The sequence below is a fragment of the Myxine glutinosa genome, chromosome 7 (assembly GCF_964187855.1).
Source record: "Myxine glutinosa chromosome 7, kmMyxGlut1.1, whole genome shotgun sequence".
Lineage (NCBI taxonomy): Eukaryota > Metazoa > Chordata > Myxini > Myxiniformes > Myxinidae > Myxine > Myxine glutinosa.
This window is the reverse complement of record NC_136267.1, coordinates 34,476,977-34,493,036: the sequence shown is the minus strand read 5'-3', so window position 1 is coordinate 34,493,036 and position 16,060 is coordinate 34,476,977. Positions and strand designations below refer to the sequence as shown.

The window sequence follows — 16,060 nt, the reverse complement described above, 5'->3', positions numbered from 1 at the left end:
GACAAATAAATCTTGCTTGTCAAAATTTTCACCAATATGAATGGTTTCCTGAATATATCTAAATTATTGAGAGTCTGTAACTATTTCTTTACAAGATGCCTTATAGATGTCAGCATACACTAACTCTCTGTCTCTGCACTAGGGATCCACGTATACTGTCCCGCTGGATACTAATGTAACTTTTCACTGCAAACAAGATCATATGCTTTATGGGCCTGTACAAAGAACATGTCGAGATGGACATTTGAGCATGCCAAGCTGCACACAAGGTATACAATCTCACTTTTGGTGCCTGTTGAGTTGAATTCCAAGGAGGATGGGTTTTCATTTCTATATATGCACAAATATAATTTCCTGCCGATGTGTGATAACTTGTAGATTACTCCGACTTGCATAATATTTCCAGATTCCACTTAATTTCTTTATAAATGTCAAAAAATTGTTTCACCACTGAGAAAGGAAAATCCGTTTATGGAATGGGCATAAGGGATTGACAAACCAAGCGACCTCCTCAATCATATTCAAAACAGACTTAGACTGAGGCTAAGTCTGCTCTTTCCCGTTTGTTTCAAAATATGTGGAGTAGCAATTAGTACAAATTGTAGGTTGGCTTTGCCTTTTTATGAACAAACTAGGAGAGTACCCACCCTCTTGGTGGGTAAAGTTTGCATATTACTCGCTGAAAAAGGAAGTCTGTGTTTTGCAAGAAGACTACAGATGTTTGCGTGGTGTGCACCTAAAAGTTTCTAGATCTAGATAGTCTAAAATAAGGGTTCTCAAACCCAGGGTCGCAACGCAAACTTGAAAAACCTCCTTCAAAATCCCGGTTATTGAGAGGGCATTTTTATGTGAAAAGAGTTCTCTCCGACGATTTTTATTGCAGGTACCGTTACCATTTGGGTGGTTCTATCAGCAGCTCCCCCCCCCCCCCTCATACTCCCCCCGCCATTTTTTACCATTTGGGTCGCGAGGCAAATGTGATTTCAAACTTTGGGTCACGGACAAAAAAAGTTTGGGAAACGCTGGTCTAAACGGTCTAAAGTTGTCAAACCTCGATTCCGATTCTGCAACTGGACCAGACGGCGTCAGCCCACGGGTCCTAAAATTATTCTCTGCCGCTCTATCACACCCTCTCTTTTGCTCAAGGTCATCTGCTATATGCTTTGAAATCAGCCTGCCTAGCAACTACAGACCAATCAGTCTTTAAACTCACAACTACAGAGTCAGTCTCAGTCTCAGTCTCAGTCTCTCTCTCTCTCTCTCTCTCTCTCTCTCTCTCTCTCTCGTCTCCTGCTCCCTTCATTATGTATTATGTGTATTTATGTTTCTGTTCATGTTTTTGTGTTTATGTGTTAGCTCTTACACAAGCCTTAACTTTGTATACAAAAATGAAAATAATAAAAAAAGAAAAAAATGCCCCGTGATGTATCAAAGTTTGTTCACAGCATTAAAAATGCATCATCTTTGATCAAACCCTCTCCTTCGACAAATACACTAAACAGATCACAAAGACAGCCTTCTTTCACCTGAAAAACATCGCCCGTCTCCGTCCATCCCTCTCCTCCACGGCTGCAGAAACCCTCATCCACGCCTTCATCACCTCCCGTCTGGACTACTGCAACAGCCTCCTCTATGGTTCACCCTCAATAATCACCAATGAACTCCAATACATTCAGAACTCCGCTGCCCGTCTACTCACCCATTCCTGGACCCGTGACCACATCACCCCCGTCCTTTATAAGCTTCACTGGCTCCCCATCCCCGAGATAATCCAGTACAAAATCCTCCTCTTGACCTACAAAGCCCTCCATAACCTGGCCCCATCCTACCTGACTGACCTCCTCTCCAGACACACTCCCACCCGCAACCTCCGCTCTGCTGGTACCAACCTCCTGACCCCCCCCCCCATCCGGACCAAATTCAGATCCTGGGGGGACAGGGCCTTCTCCATCGCTGCTCCCACCCTCTGGAACTCACTACCTCACACCATCAGAGACTCCTCCTCGCTCACCACATTCAAAACATCACTCAAGACCCACTTGTTCAACACTGCATTCAACATTTAACCCACAGCATTTAACCCCTGACTATCTCTTCTCCTTCTCCTTCCTTTTGCTTTGATTATTTACCTATTGATTTTTGTCTTTTTGCACTTGTTTTTTGTACTCTGTCAAAGCGCCTTTGGGCTTCTTGAAAAGCGCTATATAAAATAAATTATTATTATTATTATTAAAAATAGCGTCTGAGGGAGTCAGTGATGGGGTGGGGGGGGGGGGTGACTGTTGCTCCTGGTCCAGGTGAGCTTCAGGACCCATGGTCCTATTTTCTTCTTGGCTCATAGCGGTGATTCTCAAAAAGTTGGGCATTGAAAAATTTCGACTCCGTTAGTAATTCTTGGAAAAAATGCCAGGGGCATATTAAAAGGGCCCCTTTTTATGGGATGTCCAATGTGGCAAACTATAGAAAAGAAGGGATATTCTAGGGATAAATGCCAAGGGCAAAGAAAAGGCCCCTTTATATGGTATGTGGCATGTGGCAAACTCTAGAAAAGAAGGGACATTCAAAAAATCTCGGGTGCATGCTGGACTACCCTTGTATTCTTAGGAGAAACCAAGTAATGCTCTAGAAAAGTTCATAGAAAGGGGCGCCCTACATACAGTCACGTGAAAAAGTAAGTACACCCCATGTAAAGTTTTGACTTTTTCAACATATTTCAACATACAGCTATTTGATCGTCATTTCAACAATATTGAAAGATAAAGGTGATATAATATAAGAAATATCATGAAACATTTACATTTTGTAGTCCATTGTATAATTTAAATAAACATTAATGCAAATTTCGCATGTGGAAAAAGTAAGTACACCCCTACATTTATCACTACTTCAAATACCTAAAATTAGAATCAGGTGCACCAGCTCAGGTGCAAATGATTAGAACATCGTTAGAGAGGATCTTGGAGGAACCTGTCTTATTTAAACCTCAGACATTTAGTTTGGTTTGCTCATTGTTGTTGAAGTGTGTGGCGTCACCATGCCTAGATCAAAATAGCTCTCTGAGGCCTTCAGAAAGAAGGTTATAGATGCCTACGAGTCTGGGAAGGGATTTAAAAAGATCTCCAAACAATTTGAAATCAATCATTCGACTGTCCGGAAGATCATCTACAAGTGGAGAAGATTCCAAACAACTGCCAACTTGTTCAGGCCAGGCCGCCCCAGCAAGTTCAGCCCGAGAGCAGACCGCACGATGCAGAAAGAAGTCTCTAAGAACCCCAGAATGTCATCACAGGACCTACAGGTAGCTCTTGCCACTGTCGATGTCAAAGTGCACGAGTCTGCCATTGGAAAGAGGCTGCACAAATTTGATCTACATGGGAGGTGTGCCAGGAGGAAACCTTTGCTGTCCAGAAAGAACATCAGGGCAAGACTAATGTTTGCCAATGAACACCGAGGCAAAGACCAGCACTTCTGGAATAATTTGCTCTGGACAGATCAGTCAAAGGTAGAGCTATTTGGCCACAGTACCAGAAGACATGTTTGGCGAAAACCAAAGACAGCATTTGACCACTTGAACCTGATACCAACTGTAAAGCATGGTGGTGGAAATATTATGGTTTGGGGCGGCTTTGCTGCATCAGGGCCTGGGCAGCTCACCATCATAGAATCCACTATGAATTCTTCATTGTACCAGAGGGTGCTTGAGGATAATGTGAGGCCATCTGTCGGAAAGTTGAAGCTCAACCGAAGGTGGACCTTGCAACATGACAATGACACTAAACATACCAGTAAATCCACCAAGGAATGGCTGAAAAGAAAGAAATGGAGGGTTCTGGAATGGCCAAGTCAAAGCCCAGATCTAAATCCCATCGAGATGTTGTGGGGGGATTTGAAACGAGCTGTGCATGCAAGAAACCCCTCAAATATCGCACAGCTGAAAGAATTCTGCACGGAGGATTGGGCAAAAATTTCTCCCAGTCGATGTCAAAGACTGGTAGACAGTTATAAGAAACGCCTACTTGAGGTTGTTTCTGCCAACGGGGGCAATACCACCTCTTAGAGCCAAGGGTGTACTTACTTTTTCCACATGCGAAATTTGCATTTATGTTTATTGAAATTATATAATGGACTACAAAATGTAAATGTTTCATGGTATTTGTTATTTATGGTTATCCATATTTATGGTTATCCATATTTATTTATGGTTATTTATGGTTTCATGGTTATCCCTTTATTTATATTATATCACCTATATTATATCAGATTATCAACTTGTAGTTTACCTCCCCTACCCCCACCCCCTATCCCCCACCACACTTTCATTCCATTTTATTGCGGCACTGAGACAGTTATTCTCACAGACCAACTCAACTTGACGCTTCTGACTTGCCAAAGTCTGACTGAGTTTAGTCAGTCACCTTCGTAGCTCCATTGCAAGGCTCCGAATGAAAACAAACGATAGAGGAAAACAAATTTGAATATATCTGTCAACGGAACCCATTAAAGTCCATATGCAATCATGCTTATCACACTCTCAGCTATGCCTGTACCTCCCTCGTTATTGCGAGGGAAGGGTATTCCAACATGGCGGCTGCTTGCCCTGTGAGTACGTGCTACAGCTGCTCTCTAGTTGTAAACACTCTCGGTGAACAAACCCCAGCACATGTATGAGACAGCTTGGCTTGCATGCCCCTAACGACGCCTCGGGACATAGAAGCAAAGCCATTAGCTTGCAATATGCACGCATCACATTGTTAGCCGCATGCTAGTCCCGCAAATTCACACTGTGTTAAATTAACTGTTCTTTACATCACATTTTGACCCAATATTTAAAAAAACTGAATGTTCATCAAATAAAAATACCAATGTTTTACAGTGACATGCGTTTTAGTACTATGTTCAAGACTTCATGACTACAATTATCTCGTCAATAGCTGAAAGTTGTGCAGAGCTAACAATTGTTTTGGAAAACGCAATAAATGGGTTAACATATGAAAGATTTTTCTTTAGCAAACATTAAAATTGTCCTAGTATTATTTTGCTGCAGGTTAGTAGGTTAATGATCGAATAGCTGACAAGAGTCAGTACTCCTCTCTGGGCTGGTGCTCCTGCCTCACACCTGGCTCGGCTTCACGCTGTTGAAACCAAAGCTTTCAGAATCATTGGAATCTCCCGCGATGAAGCTAACTCCGAGGGCCTTTCACTCACTCACCGCAGGCAGGTTGGTGGTCTTTCTGTCTTCTACCGACTCCTCTCCGGCCGAGCTCCCCCAGCTCTATCTGTGCTCTGTCCCCCAAATATTCCTACAGGTCTCACAAGATCTGCCAGCAACCCTCTTCTGGTGAAATTGCTAAAATCAAGACTCTCTGCTCACCTTCACTCCTTCATTCCTCTTTTCTCCCGCCTCTGGAACAAACTCCCTCACTTTCTTCAATCCGACTCCACCCTCCAGGTCTTTAAAACAACTGTTCTCCACCATCTCTTATCTTCCCCCATCCAAAACCTTGATCTCTTCTACCCCCGTTAAAACACTCCAAAATCCACTTTTTTTTTTTGGAAATACCGACTTCTTTCCTGGAAGTCCTAGCAGTGTCCATGTGTTTTATACCTCTCCCACACCTTCCGCCCCCCCCCGCCTTCCCATTTCGACTCCTCCCAAGCCCCCTCCCTCCCACAGATCTTCCGTTGTCCCCATTCTCTGCTGTTGTACTTGTGTGCTTCCCTCTCTCCCCACAACTTGTTTCCCACTCCCTTTATTGTATGTTTTGTTTGTCCTATTGTTTTTTTTTTGTTATTGATGTTGGCTCTTACATGAGCCTCTATCTTTTATACAAAAAAAAAAAAATGTTCTGTGATTACGAGTTGTGAGGTTCTGGTATGTAAAGCACTGAAATGTGATCCGTAGGTGTCGTGAGAAATAGTAATTTAAACGTGGATACTGATTTTTATGAAGTTTGATTCACCAGCAAATAATGTCTGGTTGGGCCACCAAAAATGCTGGCGGGCCACCAAAAAATCTGTTAGGTGGCCCGGCAGACCACAAAAAACGATTAAGCATGACTCCTGTTACTACACTCGAAAATGCAGGAAAAAAAATTGGAAGTGCAAATCTATTTCGGAGATTAGGTAAGTGTTGACACAATCATTCTCGCTCTCTTGAAATTAAACGAGAGCAAAGTCGATGGTGTGCCATCGTAGATCTCCACGCATCCCACCGAAAGCAAAGTTGAACTTGAACGGCACTCGGTTCAAGATACTCACAACCTCAGGTGGCGGAGGTAATTAAAATGCAATGATACTCACAGCTAACAAAATCACTGCTCTTTTTTTCAATGGAAGGAATATGCCGAACCATCATTTGGCAATAACATGCAAACACTGAGAGATGGGCTGAACTTATGGACTTAAGCGGTCATTAGCTGAAGTCACATCACCATTTTGAGTAGTAAATCCACCTTCTTTCCCCTTGTTTAGAGCCTTATTGCTTTGCAACTAATGCTTCAGCTGCATGTTTGTGCACTCCTCTACCCCTTAAAAATAAATCCTACAGTAAGGACATAATATCTCTTGGAAGAAAAACTCACTTAATTTCCCATGCAATGTCTTTAGTTTAAGGTATTTGTCTATGCCGGCATTACAAACCTCTTCTGACCCCCTACCATACAGAATAGCTTTCAGCTTGTGGTGTCGATGTTGAATATAACATCTGGATTATGAAAATGTATGTTCATCATCTGAAGTAACCATGGCATCACAAACCTTATTTATTTTCAAGTAAGCACCTTTAATACCTGTCCCAGATAGACTGGGTTCAAAAATGCTTGGTTAAAGCCATAAAGGTGACTCAAATTATTGGCATGTTTGTTAGCTTGAGGTCAAACTGCATGCACATCAGTGCTGATCTTGGAGGGGAAAAGCAAGTACTGTATTCCCAAACAACACTACCCCGTACCCACGGTGATTTACCTTTGTTGCTGTCAGTGGCCCACGTCTGAGTCGATATGCCGACTCACAAAGTGTGAACCAATGTTGCTGAACAACTTGTGGAATATTGAACATTCTTTCACTAATTGGGGAAGAGAATAGTGTGAAAATACATGTCAGTGTATTTTGTTACCGTTTAGATGCTGATTCAAAAGGTAACTTGTGAAACAGTTCGCACAGTTGTTCTCGTTTGTCAAGAAATCAATAGAAATCCAAATTTATTTTGGGTTATTTTTGTGCATGCTCACCTGTTCCTCTTGAATTGCAGCTGATTGCAAGGTTACAAAGGAAGAACTGACTGCACGTTTTATGTTCATCCATCACAGGTTTAATATGTATAAGAAAATCAAGGTATGAGGTGTCAGATTCCTGTTGCTAGTTAAACACTGATATGAATTCAACAATGTTATTTAACCATCTAATAACCCATTCAAACTGACCCTTAAAAGCAACCTTTTTCTTCATATTCTCTCCGTTTTATCCTGTATTTCTAAATCTCTCCAATCCCTCTGCTTTATCTCTGAAGGGGTACAACCCAAACACATACTACTACAGGATTCCTCACACTAATTATGTGGAAATGAAATGTGAAGATGGAAAAAAGCCACTCACAACGTCAATGTGGGCATACTGCACCACAGGAAACATGTACCTGCCCTTCTGTGGAACAGGTTCACTTTACCAACATCTCAAAACCTCGTTCTAACTCCTTTTGCCAAATTCTGACTTTACATTTGTTTGTATGTCGATATTTATTAATGTTTCTCTCATTGTGTACAGGATTGTTATGATCCATTGTAATTCTTTTGTAGTCTGGACTCGCATAATAGTGAGGTGACAGAGGGTCGAAGTACGTAACCGTACTTTTAAACTACCCTTCCGTCGTGGCAGGTCAACAGTGGACCAGGTAACATTACTCACACAAGATATCGAAGACAGCTTCCAGGACAATGAGAAAGCTGGCGTAGTGTTCCTGGACCTGACAGCTGCATACGACACCGTTTGGCACCGTGGACTCCACCTGAAGTTGCTGAGGACAATCCCGGACCGGCACATGGAGAACTTCATCATGGAGATGCTGTCAAACCGCAGCTTCGTCCTACAGACCAGCGACGGCCAGCGCAGCAGGCTCAGAAGACTGAGGAATGGTGTCCCGCAGGGTTCTGTTCTCTCGCCGATGCTATTTAACATCTACATCTACGACCTGCCGGATACAACATCCAGAAAGTACGGTTACGCGGACGACCTGGCCATCATGCTGCGACGACCAACATGGAAGGCGATGGAAAACGGTATCAACCAAGACATGGGCACCTTCGTAGCCTACCTCCGGAGGTGGCGTTTGCAGCTCGGCATTGGTCAGACAGTGTCAGCGGCATACCATCTTAACAACAGAGAAGCCAAAATGGAACTGGACGTGTTCGTTGACAACAAACGCCTGGAGTTCCAGCAAGCCCCAAAGTACCTCGGTGTTCGCCTAGATCGGATACTGTCCTTCAAGCAACACCTAGAAGAAGTTAAGGCCAAGGTGACATCAAGGGTCTCGCTTATCCGATGTCTCGCTGGTACGACCTGGGGAGCCTCCGCCAAGACCCTACGAATATCCACGCAAGCCCTGGTCTTCTCTGCAGCCGAATACTGCGCCCCAGCCTGGAGCAGAAGCCCACACGTGAGAAAGGTTGATGTTGCCATTAACAACGCCCTCAGCATTGTATCTGGTTGCTTGAAGCCCACCCCGGCATTCCACCTGCCAGTCCTAGCGGGAATCGCCCCGGCCGGCCTCCGACGGGAGGCTGCTACCCTCGCCCTGGCAAGGAATGCCCAGAAACACGACTGGCACATCCTGCACAACACCACAACGATAGTGGCGCCTCCAAGCAGACTCAGGTCCCGCCATCCCTACAACAGGGCGACACAAGAGATGCTCAGTTCTATCCCTGAGGACCTGTCTAGAAGCGCATGGCTGGCAGCATCCTGGAAGCAGGTGTGGGAAACGGCCGGACCCACCCGCATCCACCGCTACATCTGGGACCCAGGAGGTGGCGTCGTAGGAGAAGACCTACCACGCCTGCAATGGACCTTGCTGAACCGTCTAAGTACAGGGGTCGGCCGCTTCAAATCAACGCTGAAGATGTGGGGCCTGGCAGACAGCGCCGCGTACGAGTGTGGCGAGCCTGAGCAGACTGCCGAACACATAATTACCACCTGCCCCCTATACAGACCACCTTCAGAAGCCGGCCTCTTCGACGTAGGACAAGAGACGAGGGCATGGCTGCACGACACTGAGCTGGCCATCTGATGATACACCAAAGAAGAAGAAGAAGAGGGTCGAAGAGGCTGCACTGACAGTGGGGCAGTGGGACAATACGTGAATTCAACAATATGAACAACCTTTAAGTAGTTTGGGAGAAGGGGGCAGGGATAATGAGAGTCATTGGTTAGAATGGAAGATGAAATGATGGTGCACTGTCATCTTGAAGTTATATGGGGGAAAAGTTGGAATGGAACAGATTATGAGAAAAGAGGTTCCACAAGTAAGTGAAGAGGAACAAAGGATCAGTGGAGGTGACCTTTCCTAATTTATCCCTTTAATCTTCTAACTCTAAATTTTCCAATTTTGTTTTCCTTCCTTCCCATAGACTCCGATCGTACCTGCATGATATCACAAGGATCCTTAAACAACAACAACCTGAGAATTCCTCCGATTTATCAATATGTGGTAGGCTCAAGCGTTTTTGCAACACACAAACTCATGTGAATGGAATTAAACTAACAGCAAATAAGGTTGATGAATCATACACAATCATACCATTATTTATCAGTGAGGAACAATTTGTTTTGTGGATACTACACACACACACACACACACACACACACACACACACACACAATTATATATATATATATATATATATATATATATATATATGTATATATATATATATATATATATATATATATATATATATATATATATATACTAGCAACAATACCCGCCCTACGGGCGGGGCTTCAATTGGGAAGCCCAAATGAAAAGGTAAAATATCAGAAATTGAAGGCTTTTTTATTTTAAACGATTCATATAAACATCCGTTGAATCATATCACACGCACATCATCAAAATCTAAACAGTACATGGCTAAACAGTACATGGACGATCACGTACCATGTACGTCTCGCATCTCGCTCGCGCTCATGTTGCCCCGATAATGATCCTTCCGCAGGTTCACCGACGGAAATCATGTTACGACTTTTACTTCCTCGAGACGGTCAAGTTCGCTCATCTTTACGGTGCACTGGCACGATCCGAGAACGGCCCGTGCAGGGGCTGATCCGAGGATCTCATCAAACCGTCCGATCGGCAGTAGCAACGGGCGGTGTGTACAAAGGGCAGGGACTTAATCAACGCGAGCTGATGACTCGCGCTTACTGGGAATTCCTCGTTCGTGGGACACTTCTAAAGCCCCAGTCCCCAACACGGATGGGGCTCATCGGTTTACCCGAGCCTGACGGCGAAGGGCAAGGTACACGCTGGCCCGTCCAGTGTAGCGCGCGTGCGGCCCCGGACATCGAAGGGCATTGAACGTTCATTAAACATTAAACGTTCATTAAACATTAAACGTTCATTAAAGGATTACGAAACGAAAAACATTACGAAATTACGTTCACACCGTCACGTCAAACACTACCGTGAACACATACATCGTCACAACATCGTCACAATAAGAACATCGTCACAATGAACATTATGCGAACGCGAATGTTATGCGGGAGCCCAAACCTGAGAATGCTGGAGACCAAAGCTGAAATTGGGAAAACTAAATAGCCTATTTTACTCCCAGGGGTCCCAGGATTACCCACCCAAAATATCTTTGCGATCGGTTCAGCAGTTTTTACGGTACATTCGAACAGACAGATGGACATTTGGTGAATTATGGTAAGATATATATAATTTTATATATATATATATATATATATATATATATATATATATATATATATATATATATATTTATATACATATATATATATATATATATATATATATATATATATATATATATATATATATATATATATATATATATACATATATATATATATATTGTCGTGAAAATCAAGCGCAGACACGACTTTACCTCTGGGTAGGCTTTAATATCATTTAGATCGGTGATACATCCTGTAACAATACATGCAGCAATAGGCCTTAAATCAGAGCATTTCAAGAACAGCAACGGAAGTTCAATATAACAATGGTTAGCGCAGCGCATCATCAGCGCAGCATTTGGGGGCGTACATACCGTTCAACTACTGGATAATGTCACAGTGAGTCCCGCCGAAGTGTCCGCACGCCCCGGTTGTCCCCGGGTCTTATAGACGGCCCCTTCCGTGGCGAGCACCCCTGGGTTCACCTTGGTATAATTTCACTACATTCTCCCCGTCGTTAAAACTATACTACCGCTCGGCAGTTTGCAAGCAAGCATCAGCAATAAACCAAAGGGTTACGTCAATCCACGTCAGTCGGTCCACCCGTAGCGGTCGGGGCGGCGAACCTCCCTGCCAGTTCGTGTTCGGAAACTACCGGGCACGGCGTCCCCTAGCCCGGAGTCCCCCGCGTCGGAATAGCCGCCGGAGGTCGGAGTCGGAGGGGGCGCCCCTGCGCCTTCGGGCATGGGGGCGGGGGACGACGGGAGTGACAGCGGTAGCTCCATAGGGGAAGCTTCGATAGAGTCCATAGACTCGTAGACGGGTTCGTCGATATCCCTGTCGTCGTCCCCACAAGGGGCGAGATGGCGTACGGAGACAGTAGACTCGCGGCCATCCGCCGTTAACACGCGGGCATGCTCGGGATTAGCCTGGAGGACCTGCACCTTGTCAACAAGGGGGTCGTACTTGCTAGTGCGAACCGCTCGTTTGAGATAGGTGGGCCCCGGTTCAGCGAGCCAGCTGGGTATAGACTGGATACTGCCGGAGCTTCTAGGGTGGTGGAACAGTCGTTCGTGAGGAGTCTGGTTGGTGGCAGTACATAGGAGAGCCCGGATCGAGTTCAGTGCGGCAGGCAGCGACCACGCCCATTTATCGAGGCCTCGGCCGAGGGTCCGAAGGCTTAGCATGACGGCCCGCCATATAATCCCATTAAAGCGATCGATCTGTCCATTAGCTTGGGGCCGGTACGGGGTGGTGTAGCTCGAAGCGACATTATGTTGGAGCAAGTAGCCCCTCACTTCCTGGGACAGGAACACCGCACCCCGATCGGTATGCACATAGGCCGGACACCCGAACATAGAAAACAAATTCCGCAGGCACCGAATAACCGTGGCAGCCGACATATCCCCGCACGTGTAAGCAAAGGGGAATCGGGAATACTCATCGACGATAGTGAGCAGATAGCGAGAGTTGCTCGACATTGGCAGCGGCCCTTTGAAGTCCATCGCCAAGCGCTCCCACGGTCTAGTAGCCCTAACGAGTGTCCCCAGAGGGGGGCTATAAAAACGCGGTTTGAGTTCCGCACAGATCGCGCAATCACGGCAGATGCGGCGGATGTCCTCCATCGAGTACGGCAGATTGCCCGCGCGCACAAAATGCGCGAAGCGTGTTACCCCGGGATGACACATAGTGCAGTGCAAAGTGCGCAGCCCCTCCAAAGATACGACCCCCGCGCAAGTGGCCGGCCTCGATAAGGCGTCAGCGACCAGGTTATCCTTCCCCGGGCGGTATTTGATGGTGTAGCAGAAGTCGGCGAGTTCGATACGCCAACGGGTGATTTTCTCATTCTTAATGCGCTGAGCATGTAAGGTGTCGTACATAAACGCAACACTCTGTTGGTCCGTGATGATTTGGAAACTCCGCCCAAGCAGATACGAACGCCATCGCCGAATTGATTCGACGATCGCGTACGCTTCCTTTTCGACAGACGAATGCCTCCGCTCGGCGGAGGTGAGAGTCCGCGAGAAGAAAGCCACAGGGCGGCCTCCTTGGGAGAGAGTCGCCGCTATCGCATGATCTGAGGCATCACTCTCCAAAACGAAAGAGGCACTCTCGTCAATCGTTGCGACAGCGGCGCCAGCAATGTCGACTTTAAGGCCCTCGAAGGCCGCCAGGGCGGCCGGGCCCATGGGGAAAGTGTCGCAGGCCACGAGGGGGCGGAGCTTAGCGGAGAAATTTTGCACCCACTTTGAGTAGTGGGCGAACAGCCCTAGAGCGCGTTTCAGCGAAGCCCGATCGCTAGGCGGAGCCATATCGAGCAAAGGGCGCAGACGCTCCTTATCCGGAGAGACGGAGCCATGGGTCACGGTGTACCCCAAAAGGTCTACCGTGCGTAGAGAGTATTGACACTTCGCCTCATTCATGGTTAAGCGATATTTCCGCGCGACCTCGAGGAAGCGTTTTAGATTAGCGTCGTGATGCGCCTGGTCATACCCACAAACCGTAAGATTGTCCAGATAGACAAAGACATCTGTCAAATGCTCCTTCGCAACGAGGTCATCCATAGCTCTCTGAAAACAAGCGACGCCGTTCGTTACCCCAAAGGGAAGTCTCGTGAACTGGTACAACCGCTGACTCGATTCAAAGGCTGTAAAGACGCGATCAGCCCTAGAGATGGGGACTTGATGATACGCACTACGTAGATCGAGAGTGCTATAAACGGAATACAGGGCCACCTGGCGTACCAGGGCGTCCATCCCCGGTAATGGGTAGGCATCCAGCTGTGTAAAACGATTAATCGTTTGCGAATAGTCGATTACCATTCGCCTGCGGTGGGCCTCACTCCGCACCACTAAGACTTGGGCCCTCCACGGTGACCTACTGTGTTCTATGATACCATCCTTCAAGAGCAGGGCCGTTTCTTCCGCAATGAATTGCGCGTCCGCGCGAGAGTAGCGCCGCGATTTGATGGCTACAGGGGTACAATCAGTGGTCAGGTTGGGGAACAGTGAGAGTGGCTCCATGTCCATTTGAGCGAGGGCACACACAGCGAGCGTGTCCGGCCCTCCGAAGTCTATTTCCAAACGACCATGCCGCTTAAGGAAATCCAGTCCTAACAGAACGTCAGCGCATAAGGCCGGTAATACCATGAGATACACGTCCGGGAACGTGCGTCCATTTATCACAAGTTTCAATCGACACGCCCCTTTTGTGCTCAACCGAAGTCCCTGAGATGCCATGAAGATCCGGCGGGTTGTCCCGAGAACCGGCCACCCATGTTGATGCATGAGTCGCTGATCAATAAAACTATCCGTGGATCCCGTATCAATCAAAGCTTGCGCAAAAACGCCCGCGACTGTGAGCGGAATGAAGGCCTGCGCTAGGCCGGCAGACCCGGCAGGTATAGTTCCGGCCGGGCGAGAAGATCGCGCCTCGTGGGTGGATCCCACGCTGGCTGCAAACCTTCGGGCCTCAGCAGGAGCATTGAAGTCAGTTGGCTCTTCGGTAGTTTCATTTGCCAGAGTGGGTGTGGGGTGGTCGTGAGAGCAGCCGCCAGATGGCGCTCGAGCCACGGGAGAAGGATCTCTGCCATCTGCAGAGTCATATGCCAAAGCATGTAATTCGCAAAAGCTACCGTCAGATGGCGCTCGAGCCACGTGAGAAAGATTTCTGCCATCTGCAGATTGACATGCCAGAGGGGGAGCATGTAATTCGCAAAAGCTGTCATCAGATGGCGCTCGAGTCACGTGCTGCGTTTGCCGCACTTCGAGAGGCATTTCCAAAGTAGGTGCATGTCGCTTGTTTGAAGTAGGCGTTTGAAAGCCAGTCAAGGTTGGATGCTCTGTGACCGGTCGCGTTCGCGCCATTTGTTTCGGCGGCCCGACGTATCTCACCAAGGTCGGGCGAGAAGCCAGAGGCCCGCGAGGAGGAGAGCGGCTCATCAAAGCTGTGCAAGGTGCCCCGTCCGGTGCTCGATCCGTTGGCTCCGCGATGAGCCCATTCAAGGTCGTTCGGGAATGTGTGCCCCGAGCGGCCTTTCTGCAGACTTTTGCAAAATGGCCTTTGGTGGAGCAGAGGTGACATGTCGCCTCTCGGGCCGGGCATTCAGAGCGGGGATGCTGCCGATTGCCACAAAAATAACATTTTGCATACCGGGCAGGCCGTGGCCTGGCAGCGGCGGCCGCAGTGAGGCCGGATGCGGAGTCCGCTTCCGGAGCACCCAGGGACTCGGCCGTCGTGGGGGTCGGGTCCTCCTCCGTATCCTCTGCGGTGGCCCTCTCGGGTCGCGCGAGTTGCGAGGTCCCCGCCACGACTCGTGGGTGATCATATGCGGTAAATTGTTCTCGAGCATCTGTGTATACGCGTGCCAGCCGTAGTGCTTCTGTAAATGTCAGCTCCGCGACCTCCAAGAGACGGAGCCGCAAGACTCCAGAACTAATGCCGGATATGAATGCATCTCGGAGCAAATCGTCCTGCACTTGCTCGTGAGTCCGGACGTCCTGTACGCAATCTGCCAATAAGTAGCGCAGCTCCTGCGCGAAGCGATCGATCGATTCAGACGGTTGTTGCCGTCGCTGAGAGAGTTGATGCCGGCCGTGCACAGCGCTCCGTTTCTTTACATAGAGGCGCTTCAGCTCGGCTAGGGCCGTATCATACGTCTCAAATCGAGAAATGGTCTTGTAAACAGTGTGATGGACCTTGGACTGTAACACGGACAGCTGTATCGCAGCGGTTGGCTCTGTCTCGTGAGCAGCGAAGTAATTCTGCAGCGTGTTGAGCCAGTGAGCAAACTCCGATGCAGATCCTTCAGCTTGAGGGTCGGCTCCGAGAATCGGAACCACGATCATCTTGTGGTCAGCCATTCGGCGAACTAAATGATATTAAATGTCGTGAAAATCAAGCGCAGACACGACTTTACCTCTGGGTAGGCTTTAATATCATTTAGATCAGTGATACATCCTGTAACAATACATGCAGCAATAGGCCTTAAATCAGAGCATTTCAAGAACAGCAACGGAAGTTCAATATAACAATGGTTAGCGCAGCGCATCATCAGCGCAGCATTTGGGGGCGTACATACCGTTCAACTACTGGATAATGTCACAGTGAGTCCCGCCGAAGTGTCCGCACGCCCCGGTTGTCCCCGGGTCTT

The 16,060-nt window shown here is 47.3% G+C and overlaps 2 protein-coding genes across 29 annotated transcripts in view; one reads left to right on the top strand and one right to left on the bottom strand.

The window, feature by feature from the left end:
• The window catches only part of LOC137410750 (uncharacterized), a 660,974-nt gene that overhangs the window by 482,146 nt on the left and 162,768 nt on the right, over positions 1-16,060 (bottom strand). The window lies entirely within an intron of this gene.
• LOC137431102 (complement factor H-related protein 4-like) overlaps positions 1-16,060 on the top strand; it is a 160,252-nt gene that overhangs the window by 120,571 nt on the left and 23,621 nt on the right. For 19 of the 28 annotated variants that reach the window (XR_013624054.1, XR_013624053.1, XM_078781455.1 and 16 more), the window contains 4 exons: positions 143-269; positions 7,250-7,332; positions 7,508-7,652; positions 9,621-9,700. The exons of 2 other annotated variants lie outside the window; for them this stretch is intronic. Coding sequence is in view for 24 of the 26 variants with exons in the window: in XM_078781455.1 (XP_078637581.1) it covers positions 143-269; positions 7,250-7,332; positions 7,508-7,652; positions 9,621-9,700 (435 nt within the window). In the remaining 2 variants the exon portion in view is untranslated. The remainder of the gene's footprint in view (positions 1-142; positions 270-7,249; positions 7,333-7,507; positions 7,653-9,620; positions 9,701-16,060) is intronic. 7 more of the 28 variants (XM_078781459.1, XM_078781462.1, XM_078781454.1 and 4 more) reach the window with 2 other exon arrangements.